Raw genomic sequence first — 26,143 nt, forward strand, 5'->3', positions numbered from 1 at the left:
TCCTGGACCCCAAATGATCCTCTTGCCTTGGCCTCCCAAAGTGCTGGGATTACAGGTATGAGCCACCACACCCAGGCAGAAACTACTTTGTCTGATATAATTGTAGATACATGCCATTATACATTTGTCAAAACCCGTAGAATATATAACACCAGACTGAGCCATAAGGTAAACTAGACTTTCGGTGTTGAATGTAGCAATGTAGGTTCATTGATTGTAATACATATACTACTTTTGTGTAGGATGATGATAGTAGGGGAGCTTGTAAGTGTGGGGGGATAGGGATGTATGAGAACTCTGTATTTTCTTCTCGGTTTTTCTGTGAAACTTGCTCTGATCTAAGTTCATTCACTTAAAAAATTGCCAACTGAATTTGAAATCATGAAGGAAACTGGTAACTTCAGCAGGAAAAATTTTAGTGGACTAAAGAGAAAGAAGCAAGATTGGAATAGGTTGAAGAGTTATGGAAGGTGAGAGAGGAATGATTATAGAGCTTGATTCTGAAGGGACATAGAAAAAAAGAACAGTAACTAGATGAAGAGGCAGGGTTGTAGTAAGCTTTTTTATTTAAGATGAAATATTCTATATCATTTGGGGGGGCTAATAGGAATGATGGAAAAGAGGAAGAGGGCATAGCTGAATTTAACTCGGTAGGCAACTGGGCTGAGGAGGAAGGGAAGCTGCAAATTCTCCTGCACCCCAAAGACAAGTTTCACTGCCTGCATCTGCCATGGCTGTGGACTGCTCTGGGCTGAGGTGTAGATGAAGCCCATGCTGCCTAGCTGCTTGCCTGAAGTTGTTCTCAGGGAAAGCATCTCTGTTCTCCCCAGTAACAGGGCCATAGCACGGCTGCTTCTGCCTTCACCTTAGCATTTTCCCAGGAGCTGGCAGCCAGTGGTTCAACCCACCCTTGTATATCACAGCCAATATCTTTATACATCCCCAGGGGGCCGAGGACACAGCCCGGTTTGACTTTACCTCCCCCAGTACCCAACCATACTGTCCAGGGCCTGATGATTGCCCGGGCAAATCCACCAGTGGCATCTGAGCAGTCCTTCCAGGGTGTGAGGTCTGGCCCACTCGACCTGTTTCTACCACCATAGCTGTCACCCATACGCACACACTACCTGCAGGTCTGGGAACCAGCCCACCCAAACAATTGCAACCACCACCAACATCAGTGCAGTTCATGTGGGTTCCAGAGGCTTTTTCCATTGTTGCTACTGCCATTGCCTATGCCACATCCACTCTACAGAGACTGAAGAACCTGTCCCCCCACCCCCCACAAAGCCCACTGCTGCTCTTCCTGACACCCAAGAAAGCCAACTGCAGACCTAAGAATTATTCTGTCTTAACTGGGTGCACTGGCTCACGCCTGTAATCCCAGCACTTTGGAAGGCAGTGGTGAGAGGTTTGCCTGAGCCCAGAAGTTCGAGACCAGCCTGAGCAACTTGGTGAGACCTCATCTCTATAATAAATTAAGAAATTAACTGAACATAGTGGCGCACATCTGTGGTTCTAGCTACTTAGATTGCCTGAGCTCAGCAGGTTCAGATTGTGTCACTTGGGCGACAGAGTGCGACTCCAACTCAAAAAAAAAAAGAATTTGCCTACCTGGGCCTCCTAACATCAGTGCCAGAGTATGCTGTCCTGGGGCCCAAGAACAGGCATGCTTAACCCACTGCTTCCACCACTGAGACCCAAAGACTGGCCTATCTGACATCGTAGCCCCCAACAAAAGTTCACCACAGCTAAGCTACTGAGGAAATCACAGACACCACTGATGCTGTTTACAGCAAAGAACTCATACAGACTACACTACTGCATCTACCCAGAACCAAAGCCAAAGTGCCCTATCCAACCAACACCATAAACTCATCTTTAGAAAAAGTCCTACAAAAGCAATTTTTAAAAATTGGAAAAAGCAACTGTGACATCATTTAAGGACACAGAAAACATGAAAAAGCAAGGAAATATGACACCTCTAAAGGAACAACATAATTCCCAGAAATAGATCCTAATAAAAAAGAATTCATCATATCCCAGAAAAATAATTCAAAATTTTGATAATAATAAGGTCAGTGAGATACAAGAGAATTCTGAAAATCAATACAAAGAAATCAGAAAAACAACTGAAGATATGAATGATAAAAAGGACCAAACATACTCTGAAACTGAAGAATTCACTGAATGATGTTCAAAATGCATTCAAAATTTTCAGCAATCGACTAGATAAAGAATCTAATAAAGACAGGTCTTTTGAGATAACCCAGTCAGACAAAAATAAAGAAAAAAGAATTTTTTAAAAAGCTCAAAGTGTATGTGACTATGGGACACTATAAAGTGACCAAATGTCAGAATTGTCAGGATCCCTGAAGACAAAAAGAAAATGAAAGTATTTGAAAATCTATTTAATGAAATAATAAATGAAAAATTCCCAAGTCTAGCAAGGTATGTAGACATCCAGATACAGGAGATGCAACAATCCTCAAACAATGCAAAAAGATCTTCTTCACAGCATATTATAGTTAAATTATTTAAAGTCAAAGACAAAGAATTCTGAAAACAGCAGAAAAAAACACCTAGTAACCAACAAAGGAAACCTCATAAAATTAACAGCAGACACCTTACAGGCCAGGAGAGAATGGAATGATATAGTCAAAGTACTGTAAGAAAAAAACTGCCAGCCAAGGCTACTATATCCAGAGAAATTATTTTTATACATGAAGCAGAAATAAAGCCCCATACAAGCAAATGCTGATGGAGCTTATCACTACTAGTCTGGACCTGCAAGAAATGCCCAAAGGAGACCTAAACTTGGAAACAAAAGGATGGCAGTTACTATCATGAAAACTCATGAAAGTATAAAACTCATGAAAGTAAAGCAAATACACAAATGAGGAAGAGAGATAGGACTCAAATGGTACCACTACAGAAAACCACCAAACCACAATTACAAACAGTAAGAGAAAAAGAAAGGAACAAAGAATATACAAAACAACCAAAAGACAATATAACAATATAACAGGAACAAAGCACCACATGCCAATAATAAACTTGAATGTAGATGGATTAAATTCTCTACTTTAAAGGCATAGAATGGATAAATGATTAAAAAGCAGGATACAACTATATGTTATCTATAAGAAATGCACTTTACCTATAAAGATACATAGACTAAACATAAAAGGATGGAAAAATATATTCCATGCAAATGGAAATCAAAAGTGAATAAGAGTAGCCATAATTATATCAGATAAAACAGACTTTAAGTCAAAAACTGTAAAAAAAAAAAGTCATTATATAATAATAAAGGGATCCATCCAGTAAGATGATATAACATTTCAAAATATATATGCACCCAAGATTCATAAAGCAAATATTACTATATCTAAAGAGAGAGATGGACTCCAATGCAATAATAGTGGGGGAGTTCATTACCCCAGTCAGCATTAGACAGATCATCTAGAAAGAAAGTCAACACAGAAACATTGCATTTAACGAGTTCAGACCAAGTAGACCTAACAGATATTTACAGAACATTTTATTTTCACAACTATAGAATGAACATTCACATTCTTCTCATCAGCACATTCTCCAGGATAGACCATATGTTAGGCAACCAAACAAGTCTCAGTAAATTTAAAAATATTGAGATCCCATAAAGTATTTTCTCAGATCACAGTGGAATAAAACTAGAAATAAATACCAAGAGGAAGTTTGGAAACTATATAGATGCTTCTGAACGACCATTGGTTCAATAACAAAATTAAGATGGAAATTTTAAAATGTATTGAAATAAATGAATGGAAACATAACATACCAAAACCTACAGAATATAGTAAAATTGGTGCTAAGAGGAAAGTATATACCAATAAATGCCTATATCAAAAAAGTAGAATTATTTCAAATAAACAATCTAATGTACTTGAGGAAACTGAAAAGCAATAACACACCAAACTCCAAATTAGTAGAAGAAAATAAATCATGAATATCAGAGCAGAAATAAAATAAAGACTTTTAGAAATATAAAGGTAAATGAAAAAAGTTGGTTTCTCAAAAAGTTAAACAAAGTTAATAAACCACCAACTAGACTAACCAAGAAAAGAGGAGACCCAAATAAACAAAATCAAGAATGAAAAAGAAGATATTACAACTGATACCACGGAAACAGAAAATATCATCAGAGATTTTTTATGAACAACTATATGCTAAAAAGTAGAAAACCTAGAGGAAATGGATAAATTCCTAGAAACATACAACCTACATAGACTTAATTATGAAGAAATGCAAAACATAGACCAATAATGAGTTGTGGTGAGATCAAATAAGTAATAAAAAGTCTCAACAAAGAAAAGGCCAAATGGATTAACTACTGAATTCTACCAAATGTATAAAGAAGAGCTAATACCAATCCTCCTTAAGCTAGTTCAAAAAATTAAAGAGGGAGGGAATTCTCCCATTCATTCTACAAGGCTAGCATTGTCCTGCTACCAAAACCAGACAAGGACAGAGCAGAAAAGAAAACTGCAGGTTAATATCTCTGATGAACATAGACATAAAATCCTCAACAAAATACTGGCAAACTGAATCCAACAGCACATGAAAAAGATAATCCAACTTGATCTAGTATGGCTTTATACTAGGGATGCAAAGATAGTTCAACATTTGCAAATCAATAAACATGATACATCATACTTACTAGTGCCAAAACCAAAAATTATATTATTACTTCAGTAGATGCAGATAGAGCATCTGATAAAGTCCAATATCCCTTCATGATAAAAGCTTTCAGCAAAGTAAGAATAGAAAGAATATGCCTCAAAATAATCAAGTAATATATGACAGATCCACAGTTGACATCACATGGAAAGGGGAACAGGTGAAAGACTTTAAGAACTGAAACAAGACAAGGATGTCCACTTTTACCACTCTTATGCAACATAGTAGTGGAAGTTCTAGCCAGAGCAGTTAGGCAAAATAAAGAAATACACAACACCCATATTGGAAAAAAGAATATCAGATTTTTCCTCTTTACAGATGACATAGTCTTCTATTTAGAAAAATGAAAAGGCACTACCAAAAAACTCTTAGGACTGATAAACACACTCATAAAGTTGCAGTATACAAAATTAACACACAAAATCAATAGTGTTGCTATATACTAATAGTGAAATATCTGAAAAGAAATCAAGAAGGGAATTGCATTTATAATAGCTACAAATAAACTGGGCATGGTGGCTCACACCTATAATCCCAGCACTTTGGGAGGCCAAGGTGAGAGGAGAGTGCACAGGTTTGAGACCAGCCTGAGCAACCTGGCAAGACCTCATCTCTACACTAAATCAAGAAAAATTAGTGGGGAGTGGTGGCACATGCCTGTAATTCCAGCTACTTGGAAGGCTGAGGCAGAAGGATCACCTGAGCCCAGCAGGCTCCAACTCAAAAAAAAAAGCTACAAATAATAATAAAATGCTTAGGAATAAATTTAACCAAGTGAAAGATCTCTATAAGGAAAATTACAAAATACTGATGAAAGAAAATGAAGGGGACACAAACAAATAGGAAAACACCCCATGCTCATGTAGAGAGAAATTAATATTAAAATGACCATACTGCCCAAAGAAATCCAGATTCAGTGAAATTCCTGTCTAAATACCAATGTAATTTTTCACTGAAGTAGGAAAACAAATTATAAAATCCATATGGAATCAAAACAGTGCCAGAAAAGTCAAAGCAATCCTTAGCAAAGAACAAAGCTAGAGGCATTACACTACCTAACCTCAAAATATGTTACAAGACTGTAATAACCAAAACAGCATGGTATTGGTAGAAAAATAGACACAGACCATTGGAATGAAGTAGAAATAGAGGACCCAGAAATAAATCCACATATTTACAACCAACTGATCTTTGACAAAGCTATTTAGAACACACATTATGGAAAAACAGTCTCTTCTATAAATGATTCTGAGAAAACTGGGTGTCTTCATGCAGAGGATTGAAACTAATACCCTTTTCCCCACCATCTACAAAAATAAACTCAAAATATATTAAAAACTTAAGTGTAGGACCTAAGAAACTCTAAAACTGCTAGAAAAATACATATAGGAAGCATTTGATGACATTGATCTGGGCAAGAATTTTTTGGATGGGACCTCAAAAAGCACAGGCAACCTAAGCAAAAACAGATGAATGGGAATCCCATCAAACTCAAAAGAAACAAAGTGAAGAGACAACCTCCTGAATAGGAGAAAATATTTATAAACTATTCATCCAACAGGGACTAACATTCAGAACATACAAGGATCAGAAAAACTCAACAGTAAAAAAAACAAATAATCCCATTAAGAAATGAGCAAGCAATATGAATAGACGCTTCTCAAAAGAAGACTTACAAGTGGCCAGCAGTTATATGAAAAAATGTTCAACATCACTAATCATCAGACAAATCAAAATCACAGAGATCGTTTTACCCCAGTCAGAATGGCTATTATGAAAAAGACAAACGATAACAAAGGTTGGTGAGGATGTGGAGAAAAGGGAACTCGTGCATACTATTGGTGGGAATGTAAATTAGTATAGCCCTGTGGAAAACAGTATGGGGATTTCTCAAAAAACTAAAAATAGGGTTCCTATACAATCCAGCAATCTCACTACTGGGTATTTATCCAAAGAAAAATAAATCAATATATCAAAGGGATACATGCAGTCCCATGTTTATTGCAGCACTATTCAAAGATATGTAATCAACCTAAGTGTTTATCGGTAGAATAATAGATAATGTGGTATATATGCACAATGGAATACTATTCAGCCATAAAAAATAATGAAATTGACCGTATGTAGTGGTTCAAGCCTGTAATCTTTGGGAGCTAAGCACTTTGGGAGGCTAAAGCAGGAGGATCACTTGAGGCCAGGAGTTCAAGACCAGCTTGGGCAACATGGTGAGACCTCATCTCTACAAAAGATAAAAAATTTAACTGGGCATGGTGGCATGTGCCTGTAGTCTCAGCTACTTGGGAGACTGAGGCAGGATGATCACCTGAGCTCAGGAGGTTGAGGCTGCGGTGAGCTGTGATCATGCTACTGCACTCCAGTCTGGGCAGTGGAGTGATACCCAAACTCAAAACACACTAACAAAAAAAGAATGAAATCTTGTCATTTGCAGCAACATGGATGGAACTGAAGATCACTATGTTAGGTGAAATAAGCCAGGGACAGAAAGACAGATATCATTTGTTCTCATATTTGGGAGCTACAAAAGTGGATCACCTGGAGATAAAGAGTGCAAAGATAGATACCAGAGACTTGGGAGGGTTTTTAGGTAGGAGGAAGGGATGAAGAGAAGTTATTAATGGATATAAACATACAGTTAGATAAAAGGAATGTTATAATGTGTGATAGTAGTGCAGGGTGACTATAGTTAGCAACAATTACTGTATTTTTCAAAATAGCTAGAAAACCTGAAATGTACCCAACACATAGAAATAATAAATGCTCATGTGATGGATAACCTAAATACCCGGAGTTTTTTTATTATATACTCTATTCATGTAACAAAATTCCACTTGTATCCCATAAACACAAACAAATATAATGTATCAAAAGCATTGTCTTTGAAAAGATTGTTTTTACTTATAAATAATTGTTAATGTTGTTCACTAATAATATGAAAAGGCCAAATAATTAATCAAGTGAACTCAAAAACAAACAAACAAACAAAAAAAACCCCAGCCAGGCATGATGGCTCAAGTTTGTAATCCCAGCACTTTGGGAGTCTGAGGTAAGGGGATTGCCTGAGCCCATGGGATCAAGAGCAGCCTGGGCAACTTGGCGAGACCTCATCTCGACAATAAATCAAAAAATTAGTCAGGCATGATAGTGTGTGCCTGTAGTTCCAGCTACTTGGAACGCTGAGATGGAAGGATCACCTTAGCGCAGCAGGTCAACACTGGGGTGACCGTGAACATGCCATGCTCTCCTGGCAACAGAGTGAAACTCCAGCACAAAAACAAAAACAAAAACCCAAACTTTCTTATACTATTCATTCATTCATTCATTTACTTGTTTGCTTGTTTGTTTATTTATTTATTTTTTGAGTTGGAGTCTCACTCGGTCGCCCAGAGTGGAGTGCAGTGGCCGCTCCCGGCTACCGTAGCCTTGACCTGCTGTGCTCCAGTGATCCTTCCTCCTCAGCCTTCCGAGTAGCCGGAACTACAGGCGTGCGCTACCACGCCCGGCTGATTTTTTAATTTATTGTAGAGATGAGGTCTCGCTGCCCAGGTGGGTCTCGACAGGAGTGAGTAAAAAAAAAAATTGTTTGTATGATGTGAAATATTCAGGGAAAGAAAAAAGTCAATAGAGGCTAGTGAATACCTCACTCTTTGTACCATACCCTTGTTCACTCCTTGATTTGGAATATACCTTATGCCTCTTCTGTTTCCTTCCCCTCCCTTCTCTCTACTATCTTCTTTTTTCTCACAGTCCCAACTCAAAATCCTGTTGTTGTTTTTATTCCAGGACCCAGCTCAAATTTCACCTATTTATTGAGTATATTTAAACTTTGAATAATAAATATTAAAATATATCTTGACAGCATTAGACAAGTTTCATAACTTAGGACAAGCAGTCACTGAACAGTCCACAGTTTTTAATGCAGGGATTAGTTAGTAAAGAAGTACACTTTGTTATAGTTGCAGTTTCCTGATGTTTTGTGGTAAGTTGTTGGCATTCAAAACGTTTCTGATTTTGAAGTATTATATATTTTGCATTTTTGGATTAGGGATACTCAACCTATATTTCAAACTATTTTGTCTTTCAATAATTTTTTATCTTAGATATATAAAAGACATTCTTTCCCCCCAGAAAATCATTTATCTTTATATGTAAATCTTTTTTTTTAAGTAGGGAATAATAAAACATCTGCGAATTACTGGAAATGGTTTTATAGCACTGTGAAATATATTTCATGATTATGAATTTGTTTCCGCCTGAAAAAGATTCTGAATATGGAGATATACATTTTCAACCAAAGTTAAACTCTCATTATCTAAACATTAAGATTCCATTATCCCACCATAGTTCTGCTCTTGAAAGCAGTACAGGTAGAACAGTTATTAAAGTTCTGCTGCCTCAGCCCCTGAAATATGTATTGGTAAGCACTTATCGTTTATTAAGAAATAATTATTGAAAAGACAACAAATATGAACTGATGGGAAAGATTTAGAAATATATAATTTTAAAAATAATCTAGAAAAATATATAAGGATACTATATACTTACAGCTGATATTTTAAAAGTTGAACTGACAGTTGATAATTGTGTCAACTGAGACCACTGGGAAGCAGATATTGAGATAGCATTCAGAGTTCAAGTGGCTTATTTAGAGGGGCTAATACCTGAGAAAGGAAGGCAGGGAGGAAGAACAATTGGGCAAGGATAGCCTAGTCCTCAATGCAGCTCTGACAAAAACTCTCCCAGTGAAGAGTTCTGGAGCAGTTTCAAGACTCTTATGTTGGACTGTTATGTCCAGACATTGACTGGAGGCTGCCTGAGAAGACAGTGGTCTCAGCTCAAAATCTGAAGCAGATTCTAAAGATGTAGTTTGCAACTGCCAACTGACTGTACTCCTTGCACTGGAATAGCCAGTTCTTTGTTCAAGGAGATATGAGCGGCACCTCCAAGATGGCCACAATGATAATATTAGTAGCTATCATTGAGGATCTCCCGCTCTCCAGATACCATAGTTGCTCTTTACATGTATTATGTGTAACCCTTGCATAACTATCCTTAGAGGTAGAATAATCCTCATTGGTCACGTGAGAAAACTAAAAGATTACATAGTTAGCAAGTTAGAGAGCTCATATGTTCAGTGTGCCAGGTAAATATACCCATAAAAAACTTTCTTTGAGTTGAGATCACACTCTGTGGCGTGGGCTGGAGTGCAGTGGCTCAATTACAGCTCACGACAGCCTTGACTTCCTTATCTCAGGTGATCCTTCCCCCTGAACCTTCTGAGTAACTGGGACTTCAGGTGTGCACTACCATGCCTGGTTAATTTTTAATTTTTTTTTTTTAGAAACAGGATCTCACTGTTGCCTAGACTTGTCTCGAACTCCTGGGCTTAAGCGATCGTCTCACTTTGGCTTCCTGTAGTGCTGGGATTACAGATATGAGCCACCACACCTGGCCCCATAAAATTTTTTGATTAAAATGTTCCTCATGAACTATTCCAAATTATGTCTGGTACCAACAACTTGTTTAAGAACTTTTAAGCCAGAAGAGAAAGGGTGAATGAAAAGAAAAGGGAAAAAGAAAACACAAATTTTCTTATGATGTTCAAGTTTTATCTCGAAGTTTGGGTTCTAGATATGACATCACAAAACAGATACCTATTCAGAAACAGATTTATCAGAAGTACATGGTTGTTTCGTAGAATCCAAGGGTTGAAAAGGCAGCTGATTATGTGATGATGCCCTGCACCACCCTGGGACTCTGTAGAGAGTTCCCACAAGTAAGAAGGTCCTCACCAGATGAACCCCTTGATCTTGGACTTCCCAGCCTCCAGACCGTAAGAAATAAATTATTTTTCATTATACATTTTTTTTTAAGGCAACTGATTGCTAGAAGCAAAGCTGCCTGTTTCTGTCTCTTTGACTATCCATCACTCTTTCTTTCTGCTGTAACTTTCTACCTGTTTTCTTTATTTATACTGTCCTGGATTTTGTCTCTCTCAGGCTCAAGCTCTGTCTCTTATCCCTGTTTTTGTCTGGATCTTTCTCACTGTCCTCTGCTCACAGTTTGTGTTCTTTGGCTTTTTTCTTCCTTCCTCTCTCCTCAGTCTTCCTCAATTTTTCTCTTCTCTTCTGTCTTTTGCCTCTCCATCCTCTCTTTTACTCCTCCTCTCCCCTACCTCCTCCCTTATTGCCCCTCTCTTCCTCCCTCCTCCCTTTCTCCTTCTTTCTTTTTTGATTTATCTTTCTCTCTTTCTGTCACTTTCTTTAGCTCTTGGATCTTGTCTGTTTCTCTTCTTGCTCTATCTCTCACTCTTTCTTTGTCTACCTGTCTCTCTCTGCCTCTTTGCATCTTCAAGGTTTAGAAAATGAGTCTGTGTCCTACTTTATAATTTATTTAACTTTAATGTTTTATAAATGAAAGTATTTCTCTATATTTAAACTTACAAAATTTAAATCAATTATTCTTGCTACACATATGTTTTTAACAGCTTCAGAAATAATTTATAATCTCTTTCCATAAAAAGTGCAATCACACTTTGGGGGGCTGAGGTGAGAGGATTGCCTGAACCCGGGGGTTCGTGACCAGGCTGGGCAACTTGGTGAGACCTCATCTCTACAATAACATTTAAAAATTAGCCAGTCATGGTAGTACGTGCCTGTAGTTCTGGCTACTTAGAAGGCTGAGATGGAAGAATCACCTGAGCCCAGCAGTTGACGCTAGGGTGACCATGAGCATGCCATTGCACTCCAGCCTGGGTGATATAGTGAGACTCCAACTCAAAAAAAAAAAATACAGTCATATACTAGAAATTAAATAAATGCTGAAAGTAAAATATGTTGCTTAGCAGTCAACAAAGATAACCAAAGCGTCATTTCCTAATTCAGCACTCTAATTAGCTTTTCTCCCTAAATTAATAGTAATTTCAGCCAAAGTATTCCCATATAGTTGTTATGTCTTGGACATTGTTTGACCTAGCTCAAGTGAGAAAATTCTTTAGTTTCCTCTCAAGTAGTTTAAAATTTAATTAACAGATTAAAGATTTTTCAGAACACTGCACATTATGGTCTAATGAACTAACTTTAAATTGTAATTTTACTATGTTAAAATAGTTTATTTCTTTCTGATAGTCGATCTCTACTTTATAAAATATTTATAGAAAACAAGTTCAAGTACTTCTGATAAGAAAAGTAGAGGTCTGTTAACAAGTACTCCATCTTCGGAGACAGCTGATTTTGTGGTGAGTATTAGCATTTGGTACTTGTGTCTGTTTTCTGGTTCCTCCTCTCCCCATTCTTCTATTTTTGTCATAGTAGGGGAATATTGCCTATAGAGAATAATATCTGTGTTTTTCTATCACATAAGCATACATTCATGAGAAGTACTCTATATGCTGCTATATATGTAAGGGAGAAGGGAAGAGAAAAATACTTTAGCACCAACCAGGGTTCTTTTTTTACCTTCATTTTAAAAAATTGTGGTGAAATATACATAACATAAAATTTAGAATTTAAACTATTTTAAGTGCACTATTTAGGTACATTTACATTGTTATGCAACCATCACCACCAGCCATCTCTAGGACTTTTTTCACTTATTGCAAAACTGAAATTCCATTATGCAATAACTGCCTCTTCCTCCCTGCCTCAGCCACTGGCAGCCAGCATTCTGTCTAGAATTTGGTTACTCTCGGTACTTCATTTTAATGGAATCATGTGGTATTTGACTAGCTTATGTCACTCAGCACGACTTCTTCAGGTTCATCTTTGTTATAGCATGTGTCAGAATTTTCTCTCTCTTTAAGGCTGAATTAATATTCCATTGTGTGTATATGTCACATATTGTTTATCCATTCATCCATGATGGATGCTTGGGTGGTTTCTACCTTTTGGGTATTGTGAATAATGCTGCTATGAACATGAGTTCATAGCATGTTTAAGTTCTTGCTTTCAGTTCTTTTGGACATATATCTAGAAGTAGAATTGCTAGGTCGTATGGTAGTTATCTTTTTAACTTTTTGAGAAACCATCACACTTTTTTCCATAGCAGCTATACCGTTTTATATTCCCACTAGCAAAATGCACAAGGGTTCCAATTTTTCTACATCACACCAACACTTGTTATTTTCTTTTTGTTTGCTAAAAGTCATCCCTATGGGTGTGAGGTAGTATCTCATTGTGGTTTGGATTTGCATTTCCCTAATGATTAGTGATATTGGCAAGCATCTTCTTTTGAAAAATGTGTATTCAAGTCCTTTGCTCATTTTTTTCACTAGACAATTAATTAAACTTTTATTGAAGCTTAAATTGTGATGCAGAAATACATTTCAACTAATTTAAATCCAACACCAATGAAGGGAGAAACAATGGCACCAAAACTTTCCCTCCTCTATCGTATTAATATTAATTTAGATCACTATTTAGTCTACAGTTTTCATTCTTCTAGGTTTTATTCTACACAAATCTGTGCAGGTTTATTATGATAATTCTTAAATCTATTAGGAAAAAAACAGACCTCAAGCCAACAAACATCAAATCCACTGGAATCCTGTTCAGGAACAAAATGCACTGTGAGCACTGGTCCTCAAAACAGTGTGCCTCAAAATACTAAGTGCTGTGCTCATTATAGAATCAAACTGGTTGCATTGATTGAAAACTTCCTCAGTGAAACTTTCAGTCGACAGCATGTTTAAAATAAAAGTCAAACAGTTTTCCAATCACTTGATTCAAACCAAGTACATTTTATGTTTAGAAACACTGAAAAAGTGTTTTATTTATAAATACAGAAGGAATAAAACATCACTGCATCAATCCAGAAATTACCAAATATTGTGAGGACAAAAAATACGAAATTTAATCACTTTTGCTCTTCTCAATTCCTTAAACCTCACAGTATTTGCAAGTTTAGGTAAAAGGTATTAACTCTTGAAAGCCTGTATTTCTAGTAATTTACTATTGAGCATTTTGAAATTTATGTTTTTCTTATCCATTCATTCATATACTCTGCCTCATGGTGTTTATCTGAATAACCTGAACAGTTCTCATTCTGGGCAATCATTCATCTGATCCTTGTAAATGTCATAGTGAAAGGAACACCATAGTGGAGAAACATGCGAAGTCAGAATACTCATGTGCACCACAGTTATAGAACTTTAAAGTCACAAGATGAAAAAGATATGTATTCTTCTTTGAACCAAAGTTTACAGTATACTATTAATGGAAATTAGTGGAAATGGCTGCTAATGTAAAAGTTAAGGTGAATGATCCAAATTGACTTTATTTATGGAAGTCAGTACAACCTTTGTGTTAAATCTCACTGGGAATCAGCTAAATAAAATTCTTCAAAAGTATGTCCCACTCAGCTCTTGGGATAGTGTGAGGATCCCCAGATCTTTGGTTTGCATCAGATTGCTGCCAAGAGAACTAAACCTCCAGCAGCTTTTCAATCCTTTCAGAAAAAGATGTACAGCTTCCTTCACCATGAGATTAGTAAACGACCTATTTAGTAAGTTAGTAAAGGCATGGTACTCATTAGTAACTAATCTCATTTACTGCGGAACAAAAAATTGAATATGGTTTCCCCAGTTCAGCTAGCACACCCCAATCTCAATCTGTAACTGCGTTTTCTCCACTAATCAACTCATTATCTTAAAAAAAAAAAATCCATGCCAATAGAAAAGAGGCCAAATTTCTATGCCCTTAAAAGAAAATTAAACCCAGAAATTACCAAATATTGTGAGGACCATCTCCTTCATTCTCTGTCTGGGGTATAAGATTAGTATAAACCCACAGTGCTAACAGAGTATTGCTTTATTTGTGGGACTTGAAGGAAACATCATGGTGAGAAAAGAAATCAATTAAAGAACTACAAATGCAGGGATAGATAATGTTAAAATAAAACAGAATGAAAACTGGAATCATTTTCTTTCATCTTTTCTTTTTTTATGTTGCCGAGACTGGCACTCTGATGGCCATCCCAGTATTGACCTGCTGGGCTCAGGCGATCCTTCCACCTCAGTCTTCCAAGTAGCTGGAACTACTGGCGCATGCTACCACACCCGGCTAATTTTTTTGATTTATTGTAGAGATGAGGTCTCGCCAAGTTGCCCAGTCCGTTCTTGAACCACAAACTCAGACGATCCGCTCACCTCGGCCTCCCAAAGTTCTGGGATTACAGGCTTAAGCCACTGCGTTCGACTGAAATCATTTTCTTTAGAGGACTCAACTCGTGGAAGAAAGACCTTAATTGCTATTACAAAAAACATCAGTATGAAGTAGAAACTGGTTTCAATAACATTAGTAAAGAATATGTTATAGAAAGTGGAGGTAACTAGTTATAAAATTCTGGCAGCAATTTAATAGAACAGTCCCAGATGGTTAGACTGAGGCCAACACCTAATGAGGATGAAAGCCTTGTCTCTGGGGAATTTTGGACGTTACCTGGAAAAATATTACACTGTGCATAAGCCAATTTGAGTTTTAACAAATGTCTTAATGTTTCATATACTAAAAGGTTTTTTCTATATGTACTTCAGTTTCATAGCAAGAACGGCAGACAATACCTAAACACAGAAGAAAACATTCATGCAAGATATCTAATTCCTTGATATGATAATGCATACAACTCAAAGTGATTATGCTATCATTACATCTAGTGCTTTCTGCAGCTACAAAGTGGTGGTTATAGAAAGCATGGCCCCCAGTAACAAATCTAGAAAACAGCCACCATCTTCTATATATATTCTCTTTTTGTGTTTTTTCTTCATTTTTCTTAATCAACGCTGATGTTTCTTAACAAAAGTGGTAAAAACAAAATCGTAGCCATTGAACATAGCATTCTGGCAATCAAGATGGTTAAAGCCTTCAATCTTCTGGGACAAAGCATGTTGCAACATTTAGAACCCTGATTAACAAACAAGATGTTCACAAGTGTTCCTGGTTTGAAAACTTCCACAACTTTCCTAATCAGGTCATCATAGGAGGTCTGACTGAAGTTTGTTTCAAAGATGACATAAGAAAATTCTGCTGGATGTGGTGGCTCACACCCTGTAATCCCAGCACTTTGGGCAGCCAAGGCAGGAGGATTGCTTGAGCCCAGGAGTTCAAGACAACCTGGGCAACATTGGAAGACCTTGTCTCTGGAAAAAAAAAAAAGTTAAGAAATTCTATTTCTTCCTGGAAATTCCAATATGCATCTGTTGGTGACAAGGCTTCATGAAATTCTTAGAATAAAAGAAGTTTTGAATTAAGTCCAACACACTATAATCCCTAGTAAACTTCAACAGGGGAATCAGTGCTTTCATCAAAAAGGTAGTACCACGTATCTTCAAAATGAAATTGCTCTTGGAGACAAACATGCTCCTTTCACTGAGACACAAGCTTTCTGCTTGTCAGTTTTTGTCACACTTAAAATTGAACATGTGTATCCTTCAAAAGTATGTCCTGCTCAGATCTTGGGATAGTGTGAAGATCCCCAGATCCTTGGTTTGCATCAGGTTGCTGCCAGGAAAGCCAAACCTCCAGCAACTTTTCAATCTCTTTTTTTTTTTTTGAATTGGATTCTCACTCTGTCACCCAGACTGGAGTGCAGTGGCTGCTCCTGGCCACCGCAGCCTCGACCTGCTGGGCTCCGGCGATCCTTCCACCTCAGCCTTCCAAGTAGCTGGAACTACAGGCGCGCGCTACTACACCCGGCTAATTTTTGATTTGTTGTAGAGATGAGGTCTCGCCAAGTTGCCCAGGAGGGTCTCGAACCCGCGGTCTCAGGCAGTCCACTCACCTCGGGATTACAGGCTGAGCCACCGAGCAGTCCCTTTTTAAAAATGTCTAGTTTCTATCATGAGACTACTGAAAAACTAACAACCAAGGAAAATCAAGTAAATTAAACCTCTTCTCCCACCACAGTCATCGATCGGTGCTGTGGATTGTTCCAGCTGTGTATTAAAGTTCAGTTTCCTTTTTTTTTTAACTTTTATTTTCAAAAGGACTAATAAAAATTTCCTAACTCTTTGTGAGGAACAGATGAACGTGAGTCTGTCAGAAATAGACGCATGATATAGTTCAGTCTCTTGTAGTCCATTGCTTCCCCATTAGAGAGAACAGTAAGCTCTAGCTAATGTCGCTGGCCATACTGTGTAAGCCTCTTTGCTCAATTTTGAAATTTTAAAAAAATGTTGAGCTGTATGAATTCTTTATATATTCTGGATGTTAACTCATTATCAGATAGATGATTTACAAATAATTACTCCCATTCCATAGGTTGCCTTTTCACTCTGTTGATAGTGTTTCTTTGATGCAGGGCAGCATCAGGTTTTCCTCTTCAGTGGGAGCAATCCTCACAGAGGTCCATGCAGCAGCTTACATGGCAGTATGAGACAACTCAGGTGCAAGGAGATGAGATCTAGTATCTCTTATAACAATACACATACATAGCTTCCATGGTTCCCACAAAGGACATGCATAATAATAATAATAATAATTATTATTATTATTATTTTTGAGTTGAAGTCTCACTCCATCACCTGGGCTGGAGTGCAGTGGCATCCTCAAGGCCACCGCAGCATCGACCTGCTGGGCACAGGCAATCCCTCCGCCTCAGCTTCCAAGTAGCCAGAACTACAGGCGCGTACTACCACGCCCGGCTAATTTTTTTATTTATTGTAGAGATGAGGTCTCGCCAAATCGTCCAGGTTGTTCTCGGACCTGTGGACTCAGGCATTCCCCTCACCTCAGCCTCCCGTAGTGCTGGGATTACAGGCTTGAACCACCGCTCCTGGCCAACATGCATAATTATAAGAGTACCAGCACTTAGGGAAGCTCAAAACATGTTTTTTTGTTTTTGTTTGTTTGTTTTTGAGTCAAAGTCTCACTGTCACCCAGGCTGGAGTGCAGTGGCACCATCATGGCTACCATAACCTCAATCTGATGGGCTCAGGTGATTCTTCTGCCTCATTCTTCCAAGTAGCCAGGTCGACAACGGTGTGCCACCACACCCAGCTAATTATTTTGATTTGCTGTATAGATGAGGTCTCCCCGTGTTGCCTAGGCTGATCTAGGGTGAGGCAGTCCTCTTCCTTTGGCCTCCCAAAGTGCTGGGATTACAGGCATGAGCCACCACACTAGGCCTATGGCATCTTTTGTAGTATAGAATTTCTATATTTATATTTGCATAATTTATGTTTCTTCTCAGAGATACAGTTTTCCAATCAGACATTACTTTTATCCTAAGCAATGTTGCCTAGTTTCCTAGTAACACAGTTGACCTTATCAGGTTCCTAGGGGAATAGAGTCTCAGAATTAATCAAAGATCAGATACACATTACAGGGGGAAAGATTTGGTTAACAATCTACCAATAATCTTTCCAGTGTCCTAAAATCAATACTTTTTTCCAGAAAATGAATGTTTAACTTTTAATTCATTCTTGGTTAATATCTGAGGCTAAAATGTATAGATGTGAAATAAATGTACCAAAATGATTTTTCCCCATAAACTAATTTAGTGATTATTTTGCAAGAGCCCAGGAGTCCAAGACCAGCCTAGGCAATATAGTGAGGTCTCGTCTCTACAAAAAAATTTTTAAAAGTTAACCAGGCATGGTGGTGCGCACCTGTATTCCCAGCTACTCAAAAGGCTGAGGTGCAAAGAACACCTGAGTCTGGCAAGTTGAGGCTGTGGTGAGTCATGATTGTGCCACTGCACTCCAGCCTTGGTGGCAAAGTGAGACTTCAACAAAGAAAAAAGACAAAAACATTTTCATCATCCCATTAACAGTAGGTCATTCTCCATTCTCCCATCCCACCCTCCAGTCACTAGAAACTACTAGTTTACTTCATGTCTCTATAATATGTTTGCCCTTTCTGAGTATTTTATATGAGTGGAATCATATAACATGGCCTTTTGCGTCCGGTGTCTTTCACATAGCATGATGTTTTCAAAGTTCATCCTTGTTATGGAATGTATCAGTACTTCATTCCTTTTTTATGATAGAATAATATTCCATTATATAGATGTCATATTTTGTTTACGAGTTCAGTTTATGGGCATTTGGATTATTTTCCACTTTTTATCTGTTGTGAATAATACTGCTGTGAACATTTTGCATATCAGTCTTATGTGGACATGTATTTTTAATTGTCTTAAATGTATACAGTAATTCCTCAGTATCGTGGGGTATTGGTTCCAGGACTTCTTGAAGATACTGAAATTAACAGATGCTCAAGTCTCTGCTAAGTGGTATAATGCTGTATTTGCATATAGCATATGCACATCCTCCCCTATATTTTAAATAATCTAATACCTAATGCAATGCAAATGCTAAAAGCCTGTAATTGTTTGGGGAATAATGACAAGAGAAAAAAGCCTGTACATATTCAGTACAGATACATATATATTTTAAATATTTTGGTTGGTTGAATTCATGGTTGTAGAACCCATGGATACAGAAGGCAGACTGTATCTGGAAGAAGAAGTAGAATTGCTGGCTTATATGATAACTATATGTTTAACACTTTTTTGTAATGAACTTTTTAAAAACAGTTTTGTTGAAGTACAATGCGTATACTGTACAACTCACCTAGTTAAGATATACTATTCACAAGTTTTTAGTATATTCACAAGCATAACTTTCCTTACCACAGTCAATTTAGAACATTTTTATCACCTCGAAAAGAAACTCCATTCCTCAACTGAAGTAGTTAACATTCCCCTGCTCCTCCATCCTACTCCCAAGTCCTAAGCAACCACTAATCTACTTTCTGTCTCTATAGATTGCCATTTTTTGGACATTTTATATGAATGGACTCAGATAATATGTGGTTTTTGGGATTGACTTCTTTCACTCTACATAGTGTTTTTAAGATTCATCTGTATAGCAACATATATCAGTACTTCAGTTTTTCGGGGTTAAATAATATTCCATTGCATTAATGAAAGTTTGGATTGTTTCTGCCTTTGACTATTATGAATAATATTCCTTTTAACATTTATGTACAAGGTTTTGTGAAGACATATGTTTTCATGTCTCTTTGATAAATACCTAAGAGTAGAATTTCTGGGTTATATGGTAACTAATTTGAGGAACTGCCAGACTGTTTTCCAATGTTGCTGAACAAGTTTACATTTCCAGCAGCAATGTATGAGTATTCTGATTTTTTTTTTAACATTCTCACCAACACTTGTCAGCATCCATGTATTTAGATATAAAGTGGTATTTCATTGAGATTTTGCATTTGGACTTGCTGGCCACTTGTATATCTTTTTTAAAGAAATGTCTATTCAGGTCCTTTGCCCATTCAAAAATTAAATTATGTGTCTTTTTATGATTGAGTTGTAGGAGTTCTTTATATATTCTGGATACTATACCCTTATCAGATAGATGATTTGCAGATATTTTCTCCCATTCTGTTGGGTAAACACTAGCACATTTTAATAAATAATAATGCCTTTTAGAACACTTAATGACTTGACATTTTAAGGTCCAAATTCTGTTTCCAAATTTGTCTGAAACTAATTGCTCTTTGGTTCATTCTACAGCTTGCTGCCACCAAATGAGTCACGTAGATTCCCCCTCAATTGTAAGCTGTCAGATGTTGTCTGGCCATCCTAAAATAAAGGCTAGTCAAAAACCTCTGAGTCCCACTTTAATGTATCCATTATCCAGGGTCCCACTTTAATGTATCTTTCTTTCTAAGACTGTTCTAAGATACACATGGATAGGCATGAAATTGTTCTGTCCTCCTAGGAGGAAGTTAGGCAAGAGCAGACACCTGCCAACCTCCACTCAGTGCATTTGATAATTCATTCTAGGTACCCATCCATGTTGTCTAGCCTAGCTTCAGGCCGGAAATTACCCTAGTCAGATCTAGCTGATCACTATGCCAAAGTTTCTTGGCGTTCTCATCTAGGGAGTCTGGATCATTGAATTTGATACAGAAATATATGGTGATTTTAGTAACCTGATAGAAATATGGATATGATGCTCAGGAGAGAGTTTTATATTAGAGATAGGGATTTTAAAATCTCTGCTGTTCAGTTGTAAGACAAGAAAAAATAATTATGGGCAGGATGTTGAGAAATTTACATTTTCAAGGAAGAGCTAGAGAAATCATTTGAGGAGGTATGATTGCTGGGTAGGTGAATTTTGTTTTGTTTGCATGAATGAATAGAAATAAAATTTATACCATAGCAAACAAAAATTTGTATTTTAAAAAATAACTTTATTTTGTATATCTAACCCTGAATTGTACCCCATGATTTTAATATTAAAAAAAACTTTAGAGTATTGTAACTATCTTTACATATTGATTTGTCCCCAGTTAAACGTGCATATTGTGAAGTTATTTCCAAATGTCAGTAGTTATTTAGATGAAATTTTTGTGTGTCAAGTTTATGAAAAAATGCTTCCAATGAAATCGTATTTTCAACTTCCCTTTAATTACCTAAAAATAATTGTTTTTGCAACATTTAGCTTCTACAAAAGAGTAATATAATCTTTTATAGGTTGATTTGTCCTCAGTGCAAAAACCATCTTTTGAAGAACTGTTTCCAAATGTCAGCAACTATGTTAATTCAAATGAAATTGTTCCTGTGTCAAGTTTGCAAGAAAGTTTTTCAAATGAGGTAGTATTTTCAATTTTTTCTTTCAATTACTAAAAGAAATAATTATTGCCATGTTAGATACTTTGTGTATGAGATAACATTAAGAAATCTGAAACTCGGTTGAGGTTAACATTATCTATGTATATGTGAAGCAGAATCCCTTATCAGACACATAATTTGCAAATATTTTTCTCATTCTGTGGGCTACTCTTTTACTGTGTTTGATGGGGTCTTTTGATGCACAAAATTGTAAAAATGTATGAAGTCCAGTTTTTCTATTTGTTGTTGTTATTGCTGTTGTTGTTTGTGCCTTTGGTGTCATGTATAAAAAAATCATTGCCAAATCAAGTGTCATGAAGCTTTTGCCTTATGTTTTCTTCGATGAGTTTTATTGTTTTAGGTCTCTTATGTAGGTCATTAACACGTTTTGAGTTAATTTTTGTTTTGGTTTGTTTTGAGTTGAGGTCTTACTCTGTTGCCCAGACTGAAGTGTAGTGGCACGATTACAGCTTACTGCAGCTTCACATCCCTGGGCTCACACCACCTTAGCCTCCTGAGTAGGTGGGACAACAGGTGTGCACCACTATGCCTGGCTAATTTTTTTATTTTGTAAAGACAAGGTCTCACTGTTACCTATGCTGGTCTCAAACTCCTGGGCTCAAGCGGTTTGCTCATCTTGGCCTCCCAAATTGCTGGTATTACAAGTATGAGCCACGGCATCTGGCCCATTTTGAGTTAAATTTTTGTGGTGTTAGGTAAGGGACCAACTTCATTGTTTTGCATGTGCATATTAAGTTTTCACAGCATCATTTGTTGAAAAGACCATCCTTTCCCTATTGAATGATCTGGCCAAGAATCACTTAACCATATGTGTGCAGGTTTATTTCTGAGTTCTCTATTCCAGTGTTCTGTATGTCTGTCTTTATGCCAGTACTATATTGTTTGGTTACTGTAGCTTTGTACATTTTGAAATCAGGAAGCTTGAATCTTTTAGCTTTGCTTTTCTTGTTCATAATTGTTCTGACTATTAGGGATCTCTTGAGATTCTATATGAAATTTAGGATGAGTTTTTCTATTTCTGCAAAAAAAATCATTGGAAACCCAAGAGAATCTGTCAAAAACCTCCTTGCACTGATAAAGGACCTTGGCAACGTCTCAGGGTGTAAAATAAACGTGCAATAGACAGTCGCATTCCTATACACCAACAATAAACAGAAACCCAAATAAAAAGCATAATCCCGTTCACAATAGCCACACAAAAAAGAGAAATACCTTGGCATCATCTTAACCAGAGAAGTGAAAGACTTTAATGATGAAAACTACAAAACACTGCTCAAAGAAGTCATAGATGACACAAACAAATGGAATAATATTCCATGCTTATGGACTGGAAGAATTAACATTGTGAAGATGTCCATCCTACCCAAGGCAATCTACAGATTTAATGCAATACCCATTAAATTACCAGCAGCATTCTTCTCAGACCTGGAAACAACAGTATAGGAATTCATATGGAAACATAAATGACCATGAATAGCCAAAATAATCATCAGGGAAAAAACAAAGAGGGGAGGTATCACACTCCCAGACTTTAAACTTTTTTTTTTTTTTTTTTGAGGTGGAGTCTCACTCTGTCGCCCAGACTGGAGTGCAGTCTCCCGGCCACTTCAGCCTCGACCAGCTGGGCTCCGGCAATCCTTCCGCCTCAGCCTTCCAAGTAGCTGGAACTTCAGGTGCGCGCTACCACACCCGGCTAATTTTTGATTTTTATTGTAGAGATGAGGTCTCACCAAGTTGCCCAGGTGGGTCTCGAACCCGCAGGCTCAGGCAATCCTCTCATCTCAGCCTCCCAAAGCGCGGGATTACAAGCTGAGCCACCGAGCCCGGCTTAAACTTTATTATAAAGCTACAATAATCAAAATAGCCTGATACTGGTACAAGAACAGGCATATAGACCAATGGAACAGTATAGAGATTCTGGAAGCAGAACCTCAATTTCTCAACCAACTCATCTTTGGCAAAGCCTCCACTATCAACCACTGAGGAGAGGAGAACCGATTCGGTAAATGGTGCTGGGAAAACTAGGTGGCCACATGCAGAAGATTAAAACAAGACTCCTACCTATCACCATACACAAAAATCAACTCTAAATTAATCAAAGACCTAAATATAAAACCTCAAACTATAAGAACCTTAGAAAATGCAGGAGTCATCCTTATGGAAATTGTAACTGGCAACCAATTCCTGATCAAAACCCCAAGTGCCCATATCATAAGAGATAAGATAGACAAGTGGGACCTCATCAAACTGACAAACTTCTGCAAGAGAAGAGAGCAGAGAGACATCTCGCAGACTGGGAAAAAATATTTGCCAACTGTATGTCTGACAAAGGCCTAACATTTCGGATCTAAAAGGAACTCATAAGTGCCAAAAAGAAAAAAACAAAGAGCCTCATTACAGAGTGAGCAAAATATATTAATAGACACTTCTCAAAAGAAGACATACAAGCAGCCAACAGATACATGAAAAAATGCTCAACTTCACTAGTCATCAAAGAATTGCAAATTAAAATCACACTGAGATACCACCTAACTACAGTCAGGATGGCCATCATCAACTCAAAAAACAACAGATGCTGGAGAGGATGCGGGGAAAAGGGAACACTTCTACACTGTTGACAGAAGTGTAAATTAGTACAACCTCTATGGAAAACAGTGTGGCAATTCCTAAAAGATCTAAAAATTGACCTTCCATATGACCCTGAAATTCCCCTGCTGAGAATATACCTGGAGACACTCAAATTACTCTATGAATAAGATACCTGCACACATGTTTATTGCAGCATTATTCATAATAGCAAAAACATGGAACCAACTATGCTGCCCATTGTAAGAGGACCGGATTTTTAAAATGTGGCACATATACATGATAGGATATTACACAGCCATAAAGAAGGACAAAATTATGAACTTTGTGGCAACTTGGAGAGATTTAAGAGTCTATAATACTGAGTGATCTATCACAGAAACAAGAACTGAGTACCACAAGTTCTTACTCACAAGCGAACCTTGAACAATTATCATAATACTGTAAGAAAGGGATTGGCAGTAGTGGGAAACTGCCAGTGAATGGAGAGGCTGGGCTTGGCAGTAGTGGGAAACTGCCAGGTTGGGAGGTAGGGGGGTGGGGAGCACACCTCATCAACAAGAGTACCTGCATAATGAACATTTGTATACCTAACCTGAAAACATTATTGGGATTTTGATAAGAATTGCATTGTGGACAACCCCTTCAGGTCCCCTTCCACTGTGGGAGCTTTTCTAACCTCTCAATAAATCCTGCTTAAAAAAAAAAAAAAAAGAATTGCATTGAATCTATAAATCACTTTAGGTCGTAATGATATCTTAACAATATTAAGCCTACTAATCTGTGAACATGGGATATGTTTCCATTTATATATGTTTTATTTAATTTGTTTCAGCAATGTTTTATAATTTTAATTGTACGAGTCTTTCACTTTTTGGGTTGGGTAAATTCCCAAGTATTTTTTTGATACTACTATAAATTGAGGCCAGGTATGGTGGCTCATACTCTGGGAGGCCACGATGAGAGAGTTGCTTGAGTCCAGGAGTTTGAGAACAGCCTGGGCAGCATAGAAAAACCTTGTCTCTACAAAAAAAAAATAAAAATTAGCCAGGCATGGCTCCTCAGGAGGCTGAGGTAGAAGGTTCACCTGAGCCCAGGAGTTTGTGGCTGTTGTGATTTGTGATAGTGCCACTACACCCCAGGCTGGTATCAGAGTGAGACTCTGATTCAAAAATAAATAAAATATGAATAAATAAATTGAATTATTTTTGGTAGCTTCTTTTCAGATTGTTCATTGTATTGTATAGAAATGCAACTAATTTTGGTGTGATGACTGTATGCTGCTAATTTGCTGAATTAATTTATTAGTTCTAATAGTGTTTTATGCAATCTTTAGGGTTTTCCACAATTATACCATATTATCTGTGAACACAGGTCATTTTACTTCTTTCTTTAGAATTTGGGTGCCTTTATTTTTTCCTTTTTCCGAATTTCTCTGGTTCAAGCTACCAGTACTATGTTGAAAAACAGGCATTCTTGCCTATGTTATTATCTTGTACTATATTGAAAATTAGGCATTCTTGCCTGTTTTATTATCTTGCAGGAAAATATTTTAATCTTTTATCATTTAGTATGACATTTACTGTGTGGTTTTCATATATAGCTTTTATTATGTTGTGGTATTTTCCTTCAATTCTGAGTTTATCAAGTGTTTTTATTATGAAAGGGTATTGAACTTTGTCAAATGCTTTTTCTGCTTCAGTTGAGAAAACCATATTTTTCACCTTAATTCTACTATCTGTGGTATATTACATTGATGGATTTTTTTTGTCTTGCTAAATTATCTATAAATATTGATTGTATTTTATATGTTGAACCATACTTGCATTTCCAGGAGTAAATCTTATTTGGCCATGGCCTATAATCCATTTAACATGTTGCTGAATTCAGTTTGCTAGTATTTTTACATCAGTGTTCATAATGGGTATTGGCTTGTCGTTTTCTTGCAGTGTTTTTTTTTTATAATCAATATTTTTTATTATCATATTGTGGGGTCCAGTTAAGGGTTAGGTATACAAATATGCTTCGTTCAGGCACCCTTGTTGATAAGTGGTGTCTCCCCGGCCCCAGACAGATATTTACTACCATTGATCCCATCTCCCTTCCCCCCCATAGTTTCCCACCACCGTCAGTCATTTTCTTATAGTATTACATTGGATGTTCA

At 37.1% G+C, this 26,143-nt stretch overlaps 1 protein-coding gene across 1 annotated transcript in view; it reads left to right on the forward strand.

Annotated features, from left to right (window-relative positions):
* MEIKIN (meiotic kinetochore factor) overlaps window positions 1-21,354 on the forward strand; it is a gene marked incomplete at its 3' end in the record, with an annotated part of 62,117 nt that extends 40,763 nt beyond the window's left edge. The window contains exons 10-11 of the mRNA XM_008067675.1: window positions 11,897-11,977; window positions 21,235-21,354. Of these exons, the coding sequence (XP_008065866.1) occupies window positions 11,897-11,977; window positions 21,235-21,354 (201 nt within the window). The remainder of the gene's footprint in view (window positions 1-11,896; window positions 11,978-21,234) is intronic.
* Window positions 21,355-26,143: the final 4,789 nt, after the last annotated feature.

Source organism: Carlito syrichta, unplaced genomic scaffold, assembly GCF_000164805.1.
Source record: "Carlito syrichta isolate Samal-C Ts95f unplaced genomic scaffold, Tarsius_syrichta-2.0.1 Scaffold309733, whole genome shotgun sequence".
Classification (NCBI taxonomy): Eukaryota; Metazoa; Chordata; class Mammalia; order Primates; family Tarsiidae; genus Carlito; species Carlito syrichta.